This window comes from Monodelphis domestica, chromosome 1 (assembly GCF_027887165.1).
Source record: "Monodelphis domestica isolate mMonDom1 chromosome 1, mMonDom1.pri, whole genome shotgun sequence".
In the NCBI taxonomy this organism is placed as follows: domain Eukaryota; kingdom Metazoa; phylum Chordata; class Mammalia; order Didelphimorphia; family Didelphidae; genus Monodelphis; species Monodelphis domestica.
In genome coordinates, this window is record NC_077227.1 from 115028374 (window position 1) to 115050500 (window position 22127).

General features: G+C 39.0%; 1 protein-coding gene across 2 annotated transcripts in view; it reads left to right on the forward strand.

Moving 5' to 3' along the window:
* Window positions 1-22127, forward strand: part of FBXW4 (F-box and WD repeat domain containing 4) — a 136606-nt gene that overhangs the window by 104811 nt on the left and 9668 nt on the right. Inside the window, exon 6 of one of the 2 annotated variants that reach the window (XM_001379156.5) lies at window positions 9333-9398. The exons of the other annotated variant lie outside the window; for it this stretch is intronic. Within the exon in view, the coding sequence (XP_001379193.1) occupies window positions 9333-9398 (66 nt within the window). The remainder of the gene's footprint in view (window positions 1-9332; window positions 9399-22127) is intronic. 2 annotated transcript variants of the gene reach the window in all.

The window sequence follows — 22127 nt, forward strand, 5'->3', positions numbered from 1 at the left end:
AGGGGTTTCATCGAGGTATTTGAGGAGGGGGCAGAGGGAAAGGGGGGGGATGCCCACAGGTGCCTATGAGGACTTTGACCTTTGCTGCTATAATATCAGTGTTTCACAGGCAAGGCGGTTCAGGAGCCCACTTGCAGCCCATCAAAAATTGATTTAATTGCAATTTTTCCCCCAATTAGGAGCACTGGAGCTTGACTAATTGGAGTAATAGAGAGTAATAAGGCTCAGATAAAAAGCCTTCCTTGGCTGCCTTTGTATCTTGTGTCAGTGCCTGTCAGAGGTCAGAGAGCTTGCATATTCTATTAGGCAGAGTTACCTTCATTTGTACAAATTAGTTTACCCAACAGTAATTAAAATGCCAGTGTGGGTTGGAGAGAGCTGAATACACTTGATGGGCATGTTGGTGAATGATTTGACAGCTCTGGTGGCCTTCCTTGCCAAAGTTTGTCAGCATGGGCTTGAAGGCTACGCAAGCCTGGGGCACTGCACACTGCAGCAGGCCAGGCCACAGTGGCAACTGCTATCCTCTCACAGTTTAAGCTTCTAAATCTCCCTTAGTTCTAGGAAGATCAACCACTTCTTGCCTTTTTGGATGGCTATTTACCACCTCATCTTATGTCCTTTCTCATCTTCTCATCCTCTCCATCCATATCCTCATAATTTTCATTTGAACAAATACTTTATTGTGTCTACCACAAGCAAAACACCTGTGTTGGGTGTCAAAAATGCAAAAATGAATTAAGGCAGTTCTTAACCTCCTTAAGCTTACCATATAGTTAGACATATAGATACTTATATGGGAAATACTTAATACAAGAATTCAAATTGCTATGAACAAACAGAGGATGAAAAAGACTAAAGAGCTGATATTTATGTAGCATTTTGTATACAGGATCTCTACAACCCCCAAAACAGTCATTTTAGGCATTCTTATAGCTAAAGAAATGGAGGCTAAGGGGAGGAGTAAAATGATTCACTGAGGGCCACAGCTAGTAAATTTCATAGATAGAATTCAAATCTAGGTCTTTCCAGCTTCCCCAGTCCAGTATTCTTTCCACTGTACCATGCTGTACCACTGTACCACCTCTCACTTTCAGCTAGGAGAATGTGTCTCCTTTCCATCTTTTCCTACTATCCACCCTATCTCTTTCATACCATCTTCCCTTATTCTCTTTTCCCATTCCCCTTCATCCATCTGTCCTCTCTCACCATTCTCTCTCCTCACAAATTCTGTTCTTTGTGTCTCCCACCATCATCCTTTGTTTCTACCTTCTTTTTTTACCACCTCTTTTTCTTTCTGCTATCTTTTTTCTCTCCTTATTCTTCTCTGCTACCTCTACCAGCCTCCCTGCTATCAACTTACCATTCTTTCTATATCTCTACCATTCTTCTTCCCTTATATCTTACCATCTAACAAGAAATACATGTATACTATTTTCAGTTGCAGTCACAATATTTTATTATTTAACTTTTTAAGAAACATTTACAGGAGAAGGGCAGCCATTCATTGGGAAGTGGTTATTAAAAACAAAATGTATGTACTAGTTTTAGAACCCAGTACAATGTACTAAAAGAGTACTAGACCTCGAGTTAGAAAGATGGGTTTGAGTCCAAATTTCATCATTTCCTTAGCATTATAACTTTAGGTAACATACTTGCCTTTTCTGAGCCTTAGCTTCCTAATCTGCAAAATGTCTGCCCATTTTACAGAATTGTAGCAGACCAAATTAAATAATGCATGTAAAGTGCTTTACAAAGTGTAGAAACATTATAGAAAAGCCAACTGTTTTTATTATCTGTCTCTTCCCCACTGATCTCAGGTTATTGTGTCTCCTTTTCTCAAACCCTGTTTGAGCTTGAGATGGCTATAGTATATTCCTTTTGTCATACACCCTTCCCCCTACTCTCCCCAAGCTCATCCCTTTTTGAGTCATTTCAGTATCATTCAGATCTGAGTTTTTTAAAGGTCTTATGTTTTTCTTTAGAGATAGAAGGTCTGTCCCTTCAAGCCCTAGATACCCAAATTCCTGGCCCAGGAGTAGGCTTTGAATTCTTGCAGATACTTACACTGGGATCTATCTCTTGGCCAATTTATTTAGCAGAGAATGTATTGTTTCTCCATTTTGAGATAGACTAGTTACACTGGGTCTCATGAGTTGTATGTGTCCTGTACTTTCTTTTCTCAGGGAAGTGCTTTTGTTCTGCAGCTTTAGACCCTAATTTGGCTACATTGGGAAAGAAAATTTCTATAGATAGCTCCTAAGAGGAGTGAAAATGTCAATATGTGTTTGTTCTCTTAATCAATCAACAAACATTTATTGAGTAGCTAGGATAAGCTTTGGATTTTGCACAGAGAGAGAAAGGGTGGTTAGATAAGATATAACTTCTATCTTTGATTAAATGAGGTAGTTATATGATAGCCTCTTATAAAACATTATTTAAATTATTTTAAAGTATCTTTTTGTATCTCTATCTCTAATCACAGTTGCCTGGTATTAATAAATGCTCATTGGTTGATGGTTGGGAAGATAAAACTGACACATTAAGCAGAATGATACAAAATAATAAATATTAAATGCTAAAATGTATGGTATAGACCAGTGATAGCAAACCTTTTAGAGACTGAGTGCCCAAACTGCAACCTCTGCATATGATGATTCTTCCCCCACCCCCAACCCCAGACAAGGGATTGGGGAAGCACTCTCATTGGGCTGCTGGGCAGAGGATGGGAGAAATGTCCTCAGGCACGGTGGAGAGGGGGAGGGGAGCAACTCCCATTGGCATGCTCTGGCATGCTTTTCATAGGTTCACCAACATGGATATAGACCAAATAGTAGGAGTTCAGAGAAAGGAAGATTGGAATGGTCAAGGAAAGTTTCACTGTCCAATTCCTAATCCATTCCATGCCCTTTCCTGATAAATAAAACCCAACTTTTAATAATTGCAAATAGGAAGTACTAGAATTTTTCCAAAACACTTTCCAAATAGGTAGGCCGATCTGTTTTCTAAGGGGTTGACTTTTAAACACAAATATTGTTTTCTTAGCATTCTTAGTTTGAGGATCTTCCTTTGTTTCTGATTCTGAAAATTAATACTTTTCTTTATTGAATAATAAAAGTTCTCATTTGTAACTTCTCATACTTGCTGTATAGACTGTTGCCACAACTGATCACATGTGGAGGTTTGTGTTTATTTCTGGCTAATGCATTTTAGGAGACACTGACAAAGTGGTCTGTGTTTAGCTAGAGGAGAGTAGGGGAAGGAGAGTCTCACAGCCATTTCACATGAATAAGTTGAAGGAACTCAAATATCTAAAGGAAGAGGACTTTGTTTAGGGTTAGAGTAGAATTGGAAAGGAGATTATTGAAGGCTTTAAATATTTGAAGAGTTGTCATGTGAGAGAGGTTGACTCCATAGGAAAGAACTAGAAATAATGAATGGAAATGACAAACAGATTCAGGTACATATGAATGAGGGCTTTAAGACAATTAGACATTTCCAAAGTTGGAATTGACTGTCTCAGATAGGCAGAGTTCAGATAACAATTTATTAGGGATATTGTAGAAAGTATTCCTGTTTCAAGTACTAACTGTTATGTGGAGTTCTTTCTGAATCTGAGATCAATGACTCTATAAACTATATAACTAAGACTATATATTATATATTATATATCTATTAGATAGATTAGATCAGTTTTTATAGTTTCTCTAAAAAAAGGTTCTTTCCTGACTATTAAATGTTATTACGGCATGTGACTCCAACTTGGCCCTGCCCTACAAATGCAAAATGGATAAAGGAGCAGACATGAGACTATAAGCATTTCTTAAGTATTTCTGAGTCTTGGGAGATTGTGGTAGTCCACGGTTTCTAGATATATAGCATCACTAGAAGAATATTGATATTAAGAGATTATTTTTGTTTCAGAGAAAGAGTCATTAAACGTACCTTTAAATTAGTCACTACCAAGAGAGCCTAGTTACTTCCTCAGTCAATGAAGACTCAACCTCTTGGCTAAGTAGACAGCTGTGATAATAAAGAGTTAGACTATAAACTTGTCTGTGAAAATCTTATGAAGGAAGGTGGTAGAAGATTATGAATGGTTACTGTTATGTCATAAAAACAGCAAGAAGTGTTGAAGAGACAGACAGGGTTAGAGAAACCTTTGCATGAGATCCAGGTATATAAGCCATACCATTCAGGGAGCATGGAGGGATAAGTGGGAGTACAAGAAGCAGATAAACAATGATAGAAAGATCTGTCAAAATTTTTTAAATGACTTAATTTCTCCATTTGTGACATTTAGATTTGTGTACAACATAAAGAAGTAAAAAAAAATGGCTCTAAAGAAAACAGAGTAGCTGGATCAGACCTGTTACACCCAGAGGAGGAGGGGGTCCATATCAAACAATATAGTTTTGAGGGCACTAAGAAGTTGTTTTTTAAAATAATTGAAAGATGCAAGAATGCCAAATCCTTGGGGGAAAATCATGGATGATTTTACTACCAAAATAAAAGGAGGGGGGGGCAGTTAAAAAATTGAGTACCAGTAACTACTAACTCACTGTCTACTTTCTTATTTCTACAAAATCTGTGAGAGAAAAATCTACACTCATAGTAAGGCTTTCACAAATTATAGTTTAAGCAGATCACATCTTTTCATATAAACAACTGACTGAAAGGAACAAAGCTGAGAAGATCCTGTTGTGCTTATTGTTGTTGATTAGAGATAAGAATAGGAGCTCCTTAGGTTTAATTGTTATAGAGAATTCCTAGATGAGGAATTCCCTCTACAAATGTGAATTTCCTGGTATCTTTTCTCTGTCATAGTCTTAGAGAATTGCTTATAACTTTGAAAAATTAAGTGACTTACCCAGGATCACAGAGTCAGTATGTGTCAGTTCTTGATCTACTATACCATGATGCCTCCGTTTGTTGACTTTTTTAAAAAAACATTTAGCAGGCACTTCCTAGCAATGTGACCCTGGGCAAATAACTTAACCCCATTTGCCTTGCCCATATTTTCTATGTGTCAGGCACTGCTCTGAGGGCTGGAAATATGAATAACATTTTAAAAAGGAAGATAATCCTTGCCCTCAAAGAAATGAAATTCTAATGGCCATAGGCAACACATAAAAGAGAACTGAAAAGTAGGGATGGCGGTATAGTTGGTGTTTTCTCAAATGGAGGTTTAGGGAAGAGCTTGCCAATGGGATAAGAGGCTCCTAGACTGGAGACATTGCCAGTCCAAGAAAAAGGCCCCTGGAAGTAATTCTGAGAATTGCCTTAAAAATTCCTCTTCAAGGAGGTATCATCTATGCTTATGTTAAAATTCTGTAATTCCCTAGAAAATTAATAGCAGACATACTTTTAAAGATAAAAAATGTTTGCTACTGTAATGAAAGATAGAAGGCAGTACAGTACAAGAGAAAGCACTGGATTTAGAATACTTAATGTGACACTCCAACACCAGAGTTCAAATGTGTTCTCTGCCAATTACTACTGTGTGATCTTGGTCAAGTCACTTACTTCTCTAGTTTCCTCATCTGAAAAATAAGGAGATTATATTCCTTCTAAAGGCTCTTCCAGATCTAGGTCTTAGATTCTGTGATCTTTTCTCCAACACAGAGGTGGAATGGAAAGGGGACTCCCTGTAGATGAACTCTTTTTGTGCTTATTTCATTGAGCCCTAGAACATGGCAGAGCTTCCTGAAGAGGCTAGCTCCACAGTTACTCAAAAGAGTTTAGCCAGACTATCTTAGAGGAAAACCAGATAAATAAGGGAACAGAGAATGCCTCTTGTCTAGCTCTTCTATAACATGCTTTAAGCTATTGTAACAGTACAGTTGGTCAAGGAATTGGGCCGGGAATGTAATTGGAGGAACAAAGTTGATCAGATTGCTTTGGGGAATTTGCTCAGTGCTTTTGATGAGTCAATCTAGTCTTCTCCTTGAAACAAAAAACTCTCCTTTAATATCAATAGTATTTTGGTGATGAAATTTTGGAATATTATTACTGTATTCAAAGAATGAACATTATGGGTCACCTAAAGGGCAGGGTAGAGAAATCGGATGGGTGTGTGAATAGATTGTATTGTTTGAGAGAGACAATAAAGCAGCCCAAGAAGCAAATCAAGGAAATGGATGAGGAAGCTATAGTTTTCAAACAAAAACCAAAAAGAACAGAAAAAACTGGAAGAGTCAAAAGCAAAAGCTGCTGGGAAGGGACCACTTGCCAGTGGTGGAATTAAGAAATTTGGTAAAAAGTAAACCTTCCTGTGTAGCTATGATGATGATTCCTGTTGGTTTCTTTCTTGCTTTGTGGCATCTGAATTTTCTACTTCAACATCTGTTGCCAACTGTAGTCAGGATTGTCATCTTAATAAGTCTATTGTCCATTCTAATTAACTTTTTAAAAAAATCATTAAAAAATTGCACTAAAAAAGTAGTATAAAAGGTATCAACAAAGATGTGTGTGAACAGAAAATGTGAATGGAGTGCATAGAAGGACATGTGTATGTACTGCATAGAGAAGGCCCCGAACTCATTGGGTGGACCCCCATGGAGGTTTTATGGGAAGACATTGACATATAGGAATGGAAGACTTGGATGAGTTGTAATCTGCACCATTGGAAATAACCACAATTGGAGGTGTAATTAGGATGGAGCCAGTCAGGCCTTTGTACTGAAATTTAAAAAGTTTCTGACAGCATTTGTATTGCTTTCAGTAAGATGTGGGGAAGGTTGAAGGGGAAAGGTATAAGAATTTGTGCCTACTACGTGCCAGGTACCATATAGCTATTTTTTACAAAAACAATTTCATTTGAAAACTCAAAAATATAGTGCCTAGTTAGCATTAGAATAATTAGTTTAAAAAAGGAAACTACAAGGTGATAGTACTTTCTTTCCTTAATTTCTGATTGGCTTCTACATTCTCAGAGAGACTCTTGCCTTTATTCTGTTCCCAACCCCTCTCCCTAGCTCTAGTCCCTTGTGGTCTCTGGGTTCTCTGTCTACAGAAGCTAATGTCTTGGAACCTGTCCCCTCCCAACCTCTCCTTTCTTCCCAGGATTCTTGTGTACCCAGGGCCAAATTCTGTCTGTAAGATTTACTCCCTCCTTTCTCTCCACGGACTAATCAGTTGAATTTGCCTTTAAAGTTCATTTAAGGGTATCTTTTGTGCTGTTTGTCCTGGAGCCAGAATGACTGGTGATAACTCTCCCCATATTGATGAGATCACAGATCCACTGAATATTGAAATAAATTGGTCACTTTGGAGTACCACTGCAGATATTTGTAAGAAGCACAAAGGGCAGAGGGGCCACTTAGGAAGAGAATTGAATTTGGAAAGATGATCACTAATTTTGCAGAGTGCCTTGGCAATAGAAGAAAATGCTAAGCACAATGAATCTTGGAGACTTTTCCTGTTCTTAGGATCAGGGTAGAGTAGACAAGATGAAGAAGAGGAAAGGAGAATGGAGAGATGGTCTTCAAATCCTTTCCACAGGCCTGCCAGGAGGTCAGAATTGCTGGAGTGGCAGGGATTAAAGTTTCAGGTTCCTCCCATCTCCCTCCCTATTGACTTACCTTGTCACTAATTTAGACCTATAGCCAGTCAGAGGTCTGTTACAGGCCTTCTTAAGAAATGCCTGTGTCTCTGATGGCTTTCTCCCCACCCCCTCAAAGTTCTGAAGAGCCCAATTGCTTGCTTGAATGATTTCCAAGCAGCTATTATGTTTCCAACTCCAGGTAATTGGCTTTACCAGTTATTAATGGATTACACTAAAGTGAAAAATGTCAGAGCAGGGAAGTGAAAGGGGGCATGACACCTCGTTGGCTTTGTAGTTTGGGGCTTCATCTTTCAGAGAGTGCTCCCCAGATGGAGGGTACTTCCTAGATTGGGGGTCAATGAAAGCGTAACTAGAATGCCTGTATTTTTCCTCACTTTGTAGTAGCTCTAGTGCCTTCATCCTGAAATGTACTCTCAATTCCTGGCCTAAGAAGGCTGGGAGAATGGTAGCATACATACCTCATAGCCTGAGGAATTAGCTTCAGGAAGGAAAACAGATTGGATAAGAATGGCCCAAGAACATTTACTGGCTAGGTCCTAGTAAACTGAATTGTATTACTCTGAAATTTTTATTTTAAATCTATGACTTGCCCATATTCTACCCCATCACTTCTTTCCCTGCCCTCCAGAGCTGTTGCTTTTTACCAGATTGTTCTTAGAGTTTTATCTCCCCCATCAAGCCTGTAGGATCAGAGAGCAGCAGGTGCTGGGGCTGGGTGCTTTTCGACTGCTGTCCCCACAGTGTTAACAGGGTATCATTATCATTGTTTGTTCTTTGCCAAGTGCCGGCCAGGACCTGGATAACTGGTGTCCAGACCTCTCCCCAATGCCAGACGTGTAGGGACACAGCCCTCAGGAACTCAGGATTCTGCTCTCAACGTTTTTGCTTGTTATTTAATTTTGTATGTCTGGTGCTCTGGCTGCCCCCATTTCCCTGCCCTGTGGTCATGTAACCAAACAGCAGCCAGGCCCAGAGACATTGCACAAAAGAATTGCTATAGTTATAATTTCAAAGCCAAGGGCTGTTAGGAGCCAGGTTTACACATTGGGCCTCTGCTTCCTCATCTATGCCACCAGACCAGTGAAACTGGCACTTAGACTTAGAACTTGGAAACAGAAACATAGACACAGAGAAACAAAGAAACAGAGCCATATTTCTTGCCTTTCACATAAACCTTTTCATTCTCATCACTTCTAGTTTTCTCAACTTATTACTTTTCCCCTGTTGTTTTACTGTTTTCTCAAGCCCATTGAGTACCTGTTTACCCTAAAAATATGAATGTCCCCCCCCCCATGGGGTTGGTATAAAAGGAAGTTATCACTAGTATAATTAGGATGAGGATTGCATTTTATTTAGCCTCATGTAGGAAACGGAAAGAACTGGAACTAAATTCATACTCTCCCAAGTGCGCAGACTGGATTTCCATTGGAAAGTTATATCAGTCTATCTTGTTACATGCATGCTGCAGTGTTGTCTGATTGAGAATCTAAGCTGAGGCAAACCATCCTGCTTTCAAGTAATCTTGATGAGGAAATTCTATAATGATGGATGTAACTTCCACTCTTGAGCTCTGTGCTCCTGAAAAATGGTGTCCTTTCCCACAAGCCTTCCCTAACCTCTCTCTTTATTCCTGTACTGCTCTTCCAATTCTAGCTTGACCCCAAGATCCTTGGAGAATGAGGAAGGCATTTCAGATCGTGTTGCCATTTTTTTGCCACAAGTTCCAACAAGCTGGGCCTGACTGTGTTCTCACTTTGTTTGGCAGCTCCTTTGTGACAGGGACGGCTTGTTGTGGACATGTCTCACCCCTAAGAATCTGGGACCTCACTAGGTAAGAGAATTTTCTGAGTTTTATGCCTCCCTCAGCAGTAGGGATTGGGGGATGGGAGTCAAAGAAGATGGGGAAAAAAAAGACCAAGTGCTCTTTGATTCTGCCTTTATGTCAAGTGAGATGGTTCAGGGACGGCCTCATGTCTCGGAGACATGATGTCCTCAGCCTTTGCCACAGACCCTTCTTTACATGGAACTGTTTGGTTGGGAAGACTGTTGAGATAATTTATAATATGTAAATAATTGGGCTTATAATTTATTATTATAATAACAGCTTGGATTTATAGAGCCTCTTTCTCCTGAAGGACCTCCTAGTCCTGTGTACACACAATCCCCATTTATCCTCACAGATTTTTTTTAAATGAGAAGAAATTTCCCAAGTTACTACAAACACATGAAAATAATTATAAAGAACAAGAAGTATTCTTAACCTATAATGTGTTTATAGCCGATTAATTTTTTTTGTTCGTCTTTTTCATTGTACTGGTGAAAACATTTTTCTAACTTGCCCTCTTCCTCAATTTCTCTGGTACTTGCTTTTCTCCTGTACTTTTTCCTTTGGTAGGTTTGTAGAATGTCACCACCAGGCACCTTTGAGGTAGTCCAGGCAAAACCTGGCATTTTATAGATGAGAAACTGAACCTCAGAAGTTTTAAGGGCCTGTCCCAATATCATGGGACTAATAAATGGCATAGCCAGGATTTTAAACCCAGTTCTGCTTGGCCTCAAGTTTAGTACTCTCCCTTTTTTAGATATTTAATTTTTGCCCTTTTTATAACATTATTTCTCAGGGCTGTTCTCTGTCCCTACCATTAGAGTGATTGCTTTCTTCCTAATAATAAATAAATAGAGTCAAGCAAAACAGTTCATTCCACTGGCCATATCAGAAAATGGGTGCCTTATTCATATCACCAACTACCTTTCAGACATTTCATACTGGATGTCCAGTTGACATTTTCAATTCATTACATGCAAAAGGGAACTCATTATCTTCCCCCTAAATCCTCCTTTTTGTGCTATCTTCTGTTACTGTAGAAGATGACACCACCCTTCTCCCTTAGGCTCCTACAAGGCATCCTAGCCTGGCACCCCCCATTCCAAACTGGTGCATTCTGGTACAGGTCCTCATTGCCTGTTGCCTGGACTACTGCACTAGCCTCCTGGTGGGTCTGCCTGCTTCAGGTCGCTCTTCTCTCTGGTTTATCCTCCATTCAGCCACTAAAGTGATTTTCTTAAAATGTGGGTCTCGTGTCACCCTCTTCTTGATAAACTCCTATGGCTTTTTGTGGCCCCCAGAATCAAATACAAGGGACTCTGGCATTTAAAGCCTTTCCTAACTTTGCCTCCTCCTACCTTTCCAGGCTTTTTATACCTTTCTCTGGTGATACTGAGCTCATTGCTGTTTCATGAACAAGACATTTAATCTCTCAGCTCCAGGCATTTTCTTTTTTTTCCCCCTTCCTTTTATAAACTCTTCCTTTTTGTCTTAGAATTGATAGTATCAGTTCTAAAGAAGATGATTCTGCCCAGCTGGACCCAGTAGCATCAGGAGCACCACCATATCTTAGAGGAGTAGCTGCTACAGCCTTACTAGTGACAAAAACTGTTGATCTAGTTTTGGGATGGATGTCCATTAACAATTATGTGCTGTAAAGAAACTGTAAGAGTTAAAATTTGGGGGGGAAACTGAGGCAAGCAGAAATTAGTTTCTCTCTAGAAGTATTATATTTTTAGAGGTTTATTTAAGATAAGGAATTTAGGAAAATACAAGTAAGAAAGGCACATGCTAGGCCCAGAGAGCCTATTCACGACCACTCACATCTTGCCTGCTAGGTGGAGAGCCGCGCGTGCTCTGAAGCAGAAGTAGGAAAAGAGACCCAGTAGCCTTTACAGCCAGGTTAAATAGAAATTTTGACCTCTCCCAGGTGGAAATCTCAGTGATATTAGAGGACATTCTAGGAGCTAGCAAGGACTCCTGGGAAATGGAGTCCCAGGTTCAAGTCTCCATTTTTACAGTGCCCACATGAGGTAGAAGCATTGTTGCTAAAGCATAGAACACAGGCATTCTCAGATCAGAGAATTACAAGGTATGAAATAACCTTGTTAAATAGCGAAAACATTACCTTGAAACATTGTACTACTCTTAACTCTGCCACCTTGCTTCCAGATTTACCAACTTCAGGAGAACCATTACACAGTTGTGAAACACTGGTGTCCATGGCAGAAAAGCCTCAAGATAATCTCTTGGACACTCCCTTAGACAATTGCAGATCTGATCTTATTTACTGATGGTTCCTCTTTTATGAGGGATGGCATACGTTACACTGGAGCTTAGTCTCAGAATTTGCCACTGAATGGTCAGCTTCACTACCCTCTAACATTAGTGCTCAAGGAGCAGAACTCATAGCTCTGAAGCACGCTTGTATAATTGCCAAGGATGAAAAGGCAACAATTTATATGGATTCTAGATATGCTTTTGGCATTTGTCACTCAGTCGGAATGCTATGGCTCCAGAGAGGATTTTTAACCTCAGCTGGAAAATCTATAGCTAATGCAGAAATTATTAATGAAGTTCTTTCTGCTCTTCAGCTGCCTGAAGCCCTAGCTGTGGTTCATTGCTCTGCCCATACAGGTGGCACTGACCTTGTCTCTAGAGGAAATGATTGAGCAGATGCTGCTGCAAAGCTGGCAGTCATAGAAGGACCTGAATTAATTTGAACATTAACAACCACTGATGATTTAAATTTATCACTTTCCTATAATAAAAAGGAAGTGAAAAAATGGGGAAAAAAATTCAAAGCAAAACAAATTAATGGAGTGTGGGTGTCATCTGAAGGAAAACCTCTGCTCCCTAGAAGTTTCTATCACCAGATTTGCCAATCTATTCATAAAAATGGTCACTTTGGTACCCAGGGCATTGTGGACTCTGTTAAGAGAGTATGGATAGCCCCTGGTATAACTACTATAGCCTCTAAAGTGTGTTCAGCCTGCTCTACGTGTCAAGCATATAACCAACATGCATTTCGTGGAAAAGCCTTTGGTGGGTATCCTCTGGCTTACACACCTTTTGAGCATCTACAGATAGATTTCATAACAATGCCAAAGGCTGGACGTTATAAATTTTGTCTAGTCATTGTAGATCAACTGACTAGATGGACGGAAGCATTTCCTGCAACCCGAGCCACAGTGGATTTTGTTGCTAAGGTACTTTTAAAAGAAATTATTCCTCACTTTGAACTGCCAGCACGTATTGATTCAGATAGAGGAAGTCATTTTACTGATTCTGTCCTAAATCAGATATATTCTTGCTTGGGGATAACTCCCAAATTCCATGTTCCATATCATCCCCAGAGCTCAGGCCAAGTTGAGAGGATGAACAAAGAACTTAAAACTATGATTGGAAAATTATGCACTGAGACACATTTAAAATGACCTGAAATTCTTCCTCTGGCCCTATTTTATCTTAGAAGCAGGCCTAGAGGAGACCTACACATCTCACCATTTGAGATGCTTTTTGGATATCCGCCTATACAGGCTAACCCTTTTTCCCCTGCATATACATCACCATTAGGGGGAGATACTACTATTGCTTCCTATATACAGGAATTACAGCACAAACTGCGTGAACTTCATGAATCCAGAGCTGCAGTACAAGCTGGACCACTAGACTTTTCTCTTCATGACCTGAACCCAGGAGATAAAGTGTATATTAAGAATTTCAAGCATACTGGAGCAACTCAGCCTTCCTGGGAAGGACCATTTCAAATATTGTTAACTACTCCAACATCTATAAAGGTTGGAGAGAAGGACTCTTGGATTCATTGCTCACATGTGAAGAAAGCATCTTCTGTTGAGACTGATTGACTGTACCCTATCATATGCATTGAAGATAATAATCCATTGACCAAGTGGATGCTGTTTTTTGAGAACACATTGAATTCCTGATTTTTTCCTTATTTTTATTATTGCTTTTCTTTTATTTTGATTAGAATATTTGATTTTTTCTCATTTCTTGTACTAAAGGTACACATAATTAATATAATATTTTTTTGCAGTAATACAAGTTTAATATATATATTCTTGCTATAATATCAATGCGTACCTAAAAGCTTTAAACTATGGGAACCTGCCATTTATTGATAAAATATTATGGTACTGTGATTAATATTTGTATCTGATTCCAGGAAATGGGATAAAAACAAGGAGCACAGACTTAACCTGAAGAGTGCAAAAAGAGCACACAGGAAATACTAATGTGAGACTCGAGGTTGTGATGCTTTCCAAAGGAAGTCGTAGGACTTCCTTGTATCTACACTCTTTGCGAAGTACTCCTACAAGTACAAAATTTGACTATCATGCTGGCTCCCTATATCCCTGAGAATGAAAAAAAAAATCAGACGAGGGAATGAAAGTTCCCTACCAAAATAGAATTCTAGTTCCTTTCCTTCTTATATTATGGCAACTTCCTGTAGTCTTGGCTACAAATGGGTAAGTAAAATATTATTGCATTCTGTCCTACAGACTTGTGGGATAGAAATTACTTTAAATTGGACCTATATAAGGGCCTATTTTGAATTTTTTTTCCTTGTGTTTTTGGTTGTGTTTTTCTCTTCTTTTGATAATTGACTTGTACACCCCCATAACTCAACATTGCATCCTGAGCTGAACTGGATTTTTTTTAACACCTACTTCAAGGGCTAGGCAATTGAGGTTAAGTGATTTGTCTAGGGTTATGTAGCTAGGACGTGTCTGAGGCCATGTTTGAACCCAGGACTTCTTGTTTCCTGGTCTGGTTCTCATCCACTGAACCACCTAGCTGTCCCTACTGCTTTAAGGTGAAGCCTCAGCATGGTTGTAATATACAATTTCCTTGTTTCTGGTTGCTTAGAACAGTCTTTTTATTATTATTATTATACTTATTATTTCCCCTAATTACACGTAAAAACCATTTTTCATTCTTTTTTTAAAATTTGAGTTCCAAATTCTTTCTTGCTCCCCCCCCCCATATAAATGTGCAGTGTTTAATGAAAGAAATTCCCTAGAGGCTGAATTTTTTTAGATTTTAAAATATTAACTCATTAAAAGACTGTTTAAGATTTCTAACTAGCTAGTGGATTCCATTCACAATCCAAAAAGATACCACACAACTGAGTGGGGACAGAAGGTGGGGCCTGAGAGGTATAAGCTGAGCAACTAAGAGAAAAAAGAGAGTGGCTTCATGTCCCAAGCCAATATATATCCCTTCTGATGTCATCATCTGGTCCCTCCCCTGGGCATCTCTGATTGCAAAACAGGCATGCAGGAAGTAGCCTCAGAGACTTCAACTTCTCCCTCACCATTCATCACAGGAAGAGGCAGGTCTCTGAAGGACACCAACATACCCTTTCCTCCTCACTATGTGGCTGATCCATCTTGTGGCTAGAGCTGACTGACTTCATTACCCTAGAGAGTTCTTGTTTACAGATAAATAAGGAGCAAGTCCCCACCTTGCCAGTAACAAAAACCAGCCCAGTGTCTTGCCTTTAGCTCTGTAATCCTCTACTGTAACAAAAGATCTAGATAAAAGAAGGGAGGACCCAACCCAGGTTCATAGCCTAGGGTAAAGAATGTTTGAGCTTTAAAATCAAATTGTTTTTCTGGAAGGGCCAAGTAGAGAAAATTGTTTTCCAATTCAATATTAATTTTCCATTTGCAATCATATAAAACATTTTTCCATAGTAGTAGTTTTGTTGGAGAGATCTCAAACAAACAAAAAAGAAAGTGAAAAATAGTATGTTTTGGTCTGCATTCAGATTCCATCAGTTCTTTCTCTGGAGACAGATGACATTTTTTAATTATTGTATTGGGTCACTTGCTATATTATTGAGAATAGCTAGGTCATTCACACTTGTTCATCAAATAATATTGCTATTACTGTGTACAATATTCTTCTGATCTACTCACTTCACTTTGCATCAGTTCATGTAAGTCTTTCCAAGTTTCTTTGAAATCATCCTTCTAGTCATTTCTCATAGCACAGTCATATTCCATTACAGTCATATATCATAATTTGTTCAGCTATTTCCCAATTGATGGACATTCCTTTAATTTCCAATTCTTTGCTACCACAAAAAGAGAGGAATAGTCTTTTAAATATAGCTGTTGATAGCTTAAGTTTCTTCTTTCAAAAATTGCCATGTTCATGCTCTTTATCCACAACTCTATGGTCAATATGACTGCTTACATTGCATAAATGGTCACTATTACATATTCTGTTTCTTCTTGAAGACACCCTTATGATATAGCCATCATGTTTCTTAAACATTATCTGCTTTGGGTGACATTCCTATCCAGATTGTTCCTGTAAGTATCCTGTGCCTACTTAGCATCCTACTATCAGACCTACTCTCATTGTCCCTTCCATATGTTATGCAAGTCTTTGTCTCTTGGTTCTGAAATTTTGTGCCTTTTTTGTCCAGAGAGAGCTTGGGAGAACCCTGAGAAATTTGTTTTGTGTTTTTGTTACCTTAGAGGGAAGGGACGTCTTAATGCTTGCTGTTTTAGAATTATACAGTTCAATTTAGATGTAAAGGGGCCCCTAATGAGCCCTAATGTCTTTTAGCTACTTGGAGTCAGGCCTCAAACCAGTCTGGAGGATCATAGTGATGACAGATCCACTTGTGGTGGCCCAGTATCAGAGAGACGTTGAGAAGCCAAAGACCACAATGCATAGGGGGAGAAAGGAGCTATAATACTACTTTGATTAGTGGAGCTTCTGAAAAGTTCATCAGTTACACCATACTTGGCCAAAAGCCTAAGGATATTCTTAAGACTTCAGATCTCTGGAATCCAGTCAGACTAGAACTTTTGGAAAAAAGATCTTTGTACAGCTTCATAGGCCAGATCTCAACAGGTCTTTCAGTGTAGGGAGCTCCAGCTAACTAGAAGGACTCGGGCTGACCACCGAAAGGTTTCCCTTGACCTGTATCAGTGGAAGCCAGTATTTCATGAGAAGCTGTTTAATTCCAATATCTCAGGACCATGATGATGCCTTTCTTTTAGACTCCCAACTCTCCCCAAATTCCCATTTAGATAACTTATTTTGACTTTGATTTAGCACTGCTTCCATCTTCTGTTCCTGCTGTAGCTCGTGCTGCCCTCTACTCTTAGAGACCTTAAATTTTTTTCTTTTCATTCTTTTTTATTTTGAACTCGAACATCAGATAAAACAAGCATTTACACATCTGTTATAGAATATAAAGAAAGGCTTGTACAAGAAACTGCAAATCTATTATGTAGCATTTGGTTTTCTTTTTACATCTACAACACATTTTGCATGTAACTTTCAAAGCTTTCTTTCTTACTCCTTATTTCTTCTGACCTGCTCTAGCTCAGATATCTTTTTGGAGCAGCTGCTATCTAACACATCCCATTGTAAAATCTCCTTTTGATTTTCTCTTTTTTCCCTAGATTTCTCCATTATATCTTCCCTTCCTTTAGGCACTTACCACATATATGACTGTCTCCAAGAGCTAAGACTACTGGCCCTATTCCTTCTTTTTTCTTCTCTGTTTTGCTCTCCATCTATTTCATTACTATCCTCTTTCCCTCAGCTCATTCCTTACAGTTGTCACTCATGGCCTTTCCCTCATATTTCCTTACATCATCACTGTGAGTTAGAAAGATGGTTTATACATGGATGAATCAATGACTTATCTGAGGTTTTTCAATTGTGTCATTTATAACTGTTAATAGAATATAGGTCTCTTATTTTTCCCAACCCCTAATTTTATTAAGAAGATGTCATTACCAATGCAGTACTAGTCACTTGACATTTGAAGGGTTCTTGCTGTTTGTCAAGGGCTTTCTCAGGATCCAATTAGATATAGATGGTTAGGACAGTCTATTTCAGGCATCACTGCTTTAAAGTCAGCAGTGACTATCCCAATAAGAGTGTATAGGAAGGCTTCTGTATTTTGGATGTACCCTTAAAATCTGCTTTTCCATAATCAAATGCAAGTTGCATTTGTTCATTGCTATGGAAATGCCTCTCTCTTGACTGGTAGAAAAAGGAAAGGCCTTTGGCTTTGCTCTTTAGCAGAAGGAACTTGGGGTTCTCCCCAAAAGAAAAAGGAGAAGAGTATGTAGTATGTCAGAGGGAAGGATTGGGTCTGGAGTGAGGGGCAAATGAGATGGGGGCAATTTGTCATCTAGGAGAATGCTACATGTTTGATTAGGAAATTAAAGAATGAACCTTCCAACTTAAGGAAGTTGACAGGAAAGTAGTAATTCTGAAGATTGGATTATTGGTTCCACCAATTGTCTTCTATATGTGGAGTTGCAATCTTAGGGTCCATGAAAACATAATTAAGCTGGTCATAGCTTTGTGGTCAGTATAGGTCAGTATAATCAGCATGAACTTTAGTCCTGCTGGCTGACTGTTGAGTACAGATGTGAAACTTCTTCTAAGTATTCTCTTCTCCTTTACTCTCTACTCCCTATATACCTTTCATTCCAACCCAGCCTATCCACCTGTTCCAAGCAAGATGCTTAGAGCCACAACCACCCCATAATGGCAAACCCTGTAAAATTCTTTAAAAATATATTTGATATTTTTAGTCTTCATTTTCCAATATTTCCCTCTCCTCCACCTAGAGAGCCACTCCTCATCATAAAGAATTAAAATGAACAAGAAAAAAAAAGTTGTGTGATAAAATGAACCAACAGATGAACTGTGCCTGACATTTTATACAAAGTCTGAGAGACGGGAGGCAGTTGCATTCCCATTTCTATTCTTGGGGACCAAACTTGCTCGTTAAAATTTAGGTGTTCTGTTTTGACATTTTTTTCTTCTTTCCACTTACATTATTATAGTGTTTGTGTATATTGATTTTTCTGGTTCTACATATTTCATTTGGAATCAGTTCATGCTTTTTTCTTGCTTTTCTGTATTCTTCATGTTCTTTATTTCTACATTCATGTGACATAATTTGTTTAGCCATTCCCCAAGAGATGAATATTTTATTTCTAGTTCTTTCCTACTACAAATATACTAAAAATATTTTGCTTTCTATGGGATCTTTCATTTTATCTTTGACTTGCCCTGGAGTATATTATATTTTAGTAGTCCCATGGGGTCAAATAATATGAACATTTTAGTCACTTTCCTAGCATAATTACAAATTGCTTTTCAGAATGACTGGATAAATTCAACTAGGTGATGCAGTAGATAAAATGTTAGATCTGAAGTCATTAAGACCTGAGTTCAAATCCAGCCGCAGACATGTACTAGTTGTGTGACCCTGGACAAGTCCCATAACCCTGTTTTGCCTTAGTTTCCTGATTTAATTAAAAGAAGAAGAAGAAGAAGGACAACTATTTCCTAGGGTTGTTGTGAGGTTCAAAATAATAAATAAGTAAAGCGCTTGGCACATAGTAAGCACTATATAAATGATAGCTGTTATTAATTCATAGGTCTACTGTGTATGACTGTTTTTCTATAATCCCTCCAACATAGACTCTTATCTTTGATCATGCTGCATGTAACGTTAGAAGTCAGAATTATCTGGATTTGCATTACTCCTAATAATTTGGTACAGTATTTCATATTGTCTTTTAATAGTTTGCAGTTCTTCTTTTGAGAACTGTTTGCTCATGATGAGAGATGGTGTGGCTTAGTGGCCAGAGAGAACTGGCTTTGAAGTCAGTATGACACATAATAATGGTGTGAGTTTGGACAGCTCCCTAAGATTAAGTATTAGAAAAAGTGCTGATTTGTATTAATGGATGGAATTTTCCTCACCTAGAGAGTTCTTTCTGTCATTTAAATTACAGGTCCATTTCCTATCCCTTATTCATATCCTTTGACCACTTGCCCACTGGAATATCACATATTTTTGTTATTTCTGTATGTATCATGACTACTAGACCCATAACACATATTTGATGCAACAGTGTCCCCCCGGCTCTCCCCCCCCCCCCTGCCCAATTTGGCTTATTCTTGTATCGTAGTTGCCTTTTAAAATTATAAATAAGACATCTTAGTTTCTGGAAGGTGCTAGAAATTGAATGACTAATGAGTAGTTTCAATCTTATTCATCAACAAGAAGAGTGGAACAGGAAAGGGTGTAAATCATCCCATATTGCTCTTGTGGAACTCTGGGTTTCTGAATTGAGCAGGAGACAAGGAGGAAAAGGCCTGCTGAAGGGGCTAGATGGCTTGGCTTTCATTTCTAGTGACTCTGGTGCAAATCCTGATTGGATTGTCAGCTGAGTTTGACTGTCAGCTGCAGAGAAAATCATATTGTTTGACAGACAGATTCATGAAAATGGGATGTGAAGGAGCACCTTTGATGACCCTTCTAGTTCACAAATGCCAGATATGATCATGTTAACATTCCCCCCACGGTCTGCAGATACCATAAATATAGTAGAAGCTAATAGTGGAAGGTCCAAAACCCTGAATTAAACAGAAAACTCCAAACGTCACATATTATTTTACCACACCCCAAGTTGAATTTCAACTCAGATTCTATATTTTTAGCTGAATCAAAGGGCAATAGATTTTATAACCAAAAGAGACTTTAGAAATCATACCGTGACCTATGGCAACAAGCCCAGAACCTTGCATATAGTAGGTACTCAATAAATATTATTGGATAGATGAATAAATCAAAATTTGAGAAGAAAGCAAGCTAATTGCATCCTGGCTCAAACTGGCCCCAAAATCTGTATTTCTGATCCAGATTCATAGAACACTGAATATGAGTCCATATCAAAATCTTTTGGGACTAGACAATGAAGTATATTCCTTTTGAGTCTTCTTCAGATTAGAGGACTTTCTGACACCTGGATCTCTGGTGCTACCTTGTAGGTTACATTATTTCCATTCACTAGTCCTAACTTTCCCCCAAGTTCTGGCCCAGAACACCAGAGTCAGAAAGTATCCTTGGGACTTGGGGTCCTAATGGAGGTGTTTGCTGTCTAGGGGTTTAAGCATGAGGGGGAGGGGGGAGATGGACAGAGACAGGGTGACTGTCTGTAGCTGCCTTTCCCAGAGAAGCCCAAACAGATAATAAAGCCATGTAGAAAATAGGATTAAGGTAATGAACAGGCAGGATGGAGTTTGATCTTTCAATAAAGCCAAAGCCTGACTGACAGGCCAATCCGAAAGGTGGAACAATATTGCCGGCAAGACCTGGCCGGCTGCTCTGGCTTCAGTGTGGGATGGATTCTTTGCTTTTAACCTGTCACAGTTGAAATGTGAGGAGCCCCTGGATTTTTCCTTTCATGTACGTTGGAAGGGGGGTGGTGTAGAAAGGAGGAAGGGTCTACTCTGAGCAGGGTTTCTCTTGCCAGATGCCTGTTCTAGGATCCAGGGTACTTTTTTTTGCCAGTTTCTTATTTCTTAAAACTTCTCACCACTGACTGAGGAATGATGGACAGAGCTATAAATGAGATGGGGTTGTGGAATTGGATAAAGTCTATAGAAGATAGTCAGGGCATTTATGTTTTGTCATTATGATAGTAGCTCTTGGAACACACTTCCTCCCTATTCTGAGCTCCAGCACAGAGCCACCTCTTGCAAGAAGGTTATCTGGTTGCTGCTTCTTTCTCTCCAGAATTCACTGTTTATTTTGAGTTTATGTATCTGTGTACATGCTGTCTCTCCAGAGACTATCAGCTCCTTGAGAGCAAGCAAGCCTTTCTGTCTTTCTGTCTTCAGAGTCTTGCATGGCGTCTATCTCAGAACAGAAGCTTAACAAGTGCTTTTGAATGAATGAATAGAAGCAGGAAGAGGACATAGACCTTTTAAAGTTTACAAAGAGTCTTCCTCACAACTCTATGGTTGAGGGAGGAAGAACATTATTATTATAAAGATATTTTATTTTGCCAATTACATATAGTAATTTCTATATATGTTTTCTTAAGTTATATGATCAAATTGTCTCTCCCCCTCTAGGAGCTGGCAAGAAATTTGATCTGAGTTGTGTGTGTGCATATATATATATATATATATATTATCACAAGGACATTATTATTACAGGGAAACAGGTCCAGAAAAGTTAAATAGTTTGTCTAGGATCACACATCTAGCAAGGGTCAGGGCTGATTGGGGTTTACTCTTTGGTCTCCATTGATGACCAACAGTGCTCTCAACAGCCTCACCCCCAAGTTCTAGTACTTCCTGTCCAATAGATGAGTTGAAGACTACAAGGGACCCCACAAACTCCTGAGTCAACTTATTCCTCTATCTTTATTTTCTGGGGATTTCCCATAAATTTTAGGGCAGTGGTGCATAAAGAATACTAGGGAGAATGTAGATATTGGAACACAGCTGGTTCTTTTTTCTTTTGGCCCCCATTAGTGCTAGGTAGCCCTTGATGTCTTGGATTAGAAAGTAGAGCTTGTTTTTGTTTGTTTGTTTGTCTCTTTCCTGACATGTCTACCTATGATCTTCAGCTCTTCATCTGTCCTGGGGCTGGGATCACTGGTGTGTGGATATTGCTGAACTTTTGGGGAATCACCAATTGACTTGCCTGTGTTCCCTTGGACATTAGACCCTGAGGGTCTGGGATTGGGAGAAAGGATGATCCCAAGTAGGCTTTCTTGATCCTATGAGTAAGTAAGTAGGTGGTCTGGTGGCTCCACCTCTGAGGCTGAAATACACTCCCCAAGGATTTAAAGCTAATGATCTTTGTGCCTTGATCTCCTTAGCTTCAGGCAATATCAGCCATTGGTTGCTATTGTA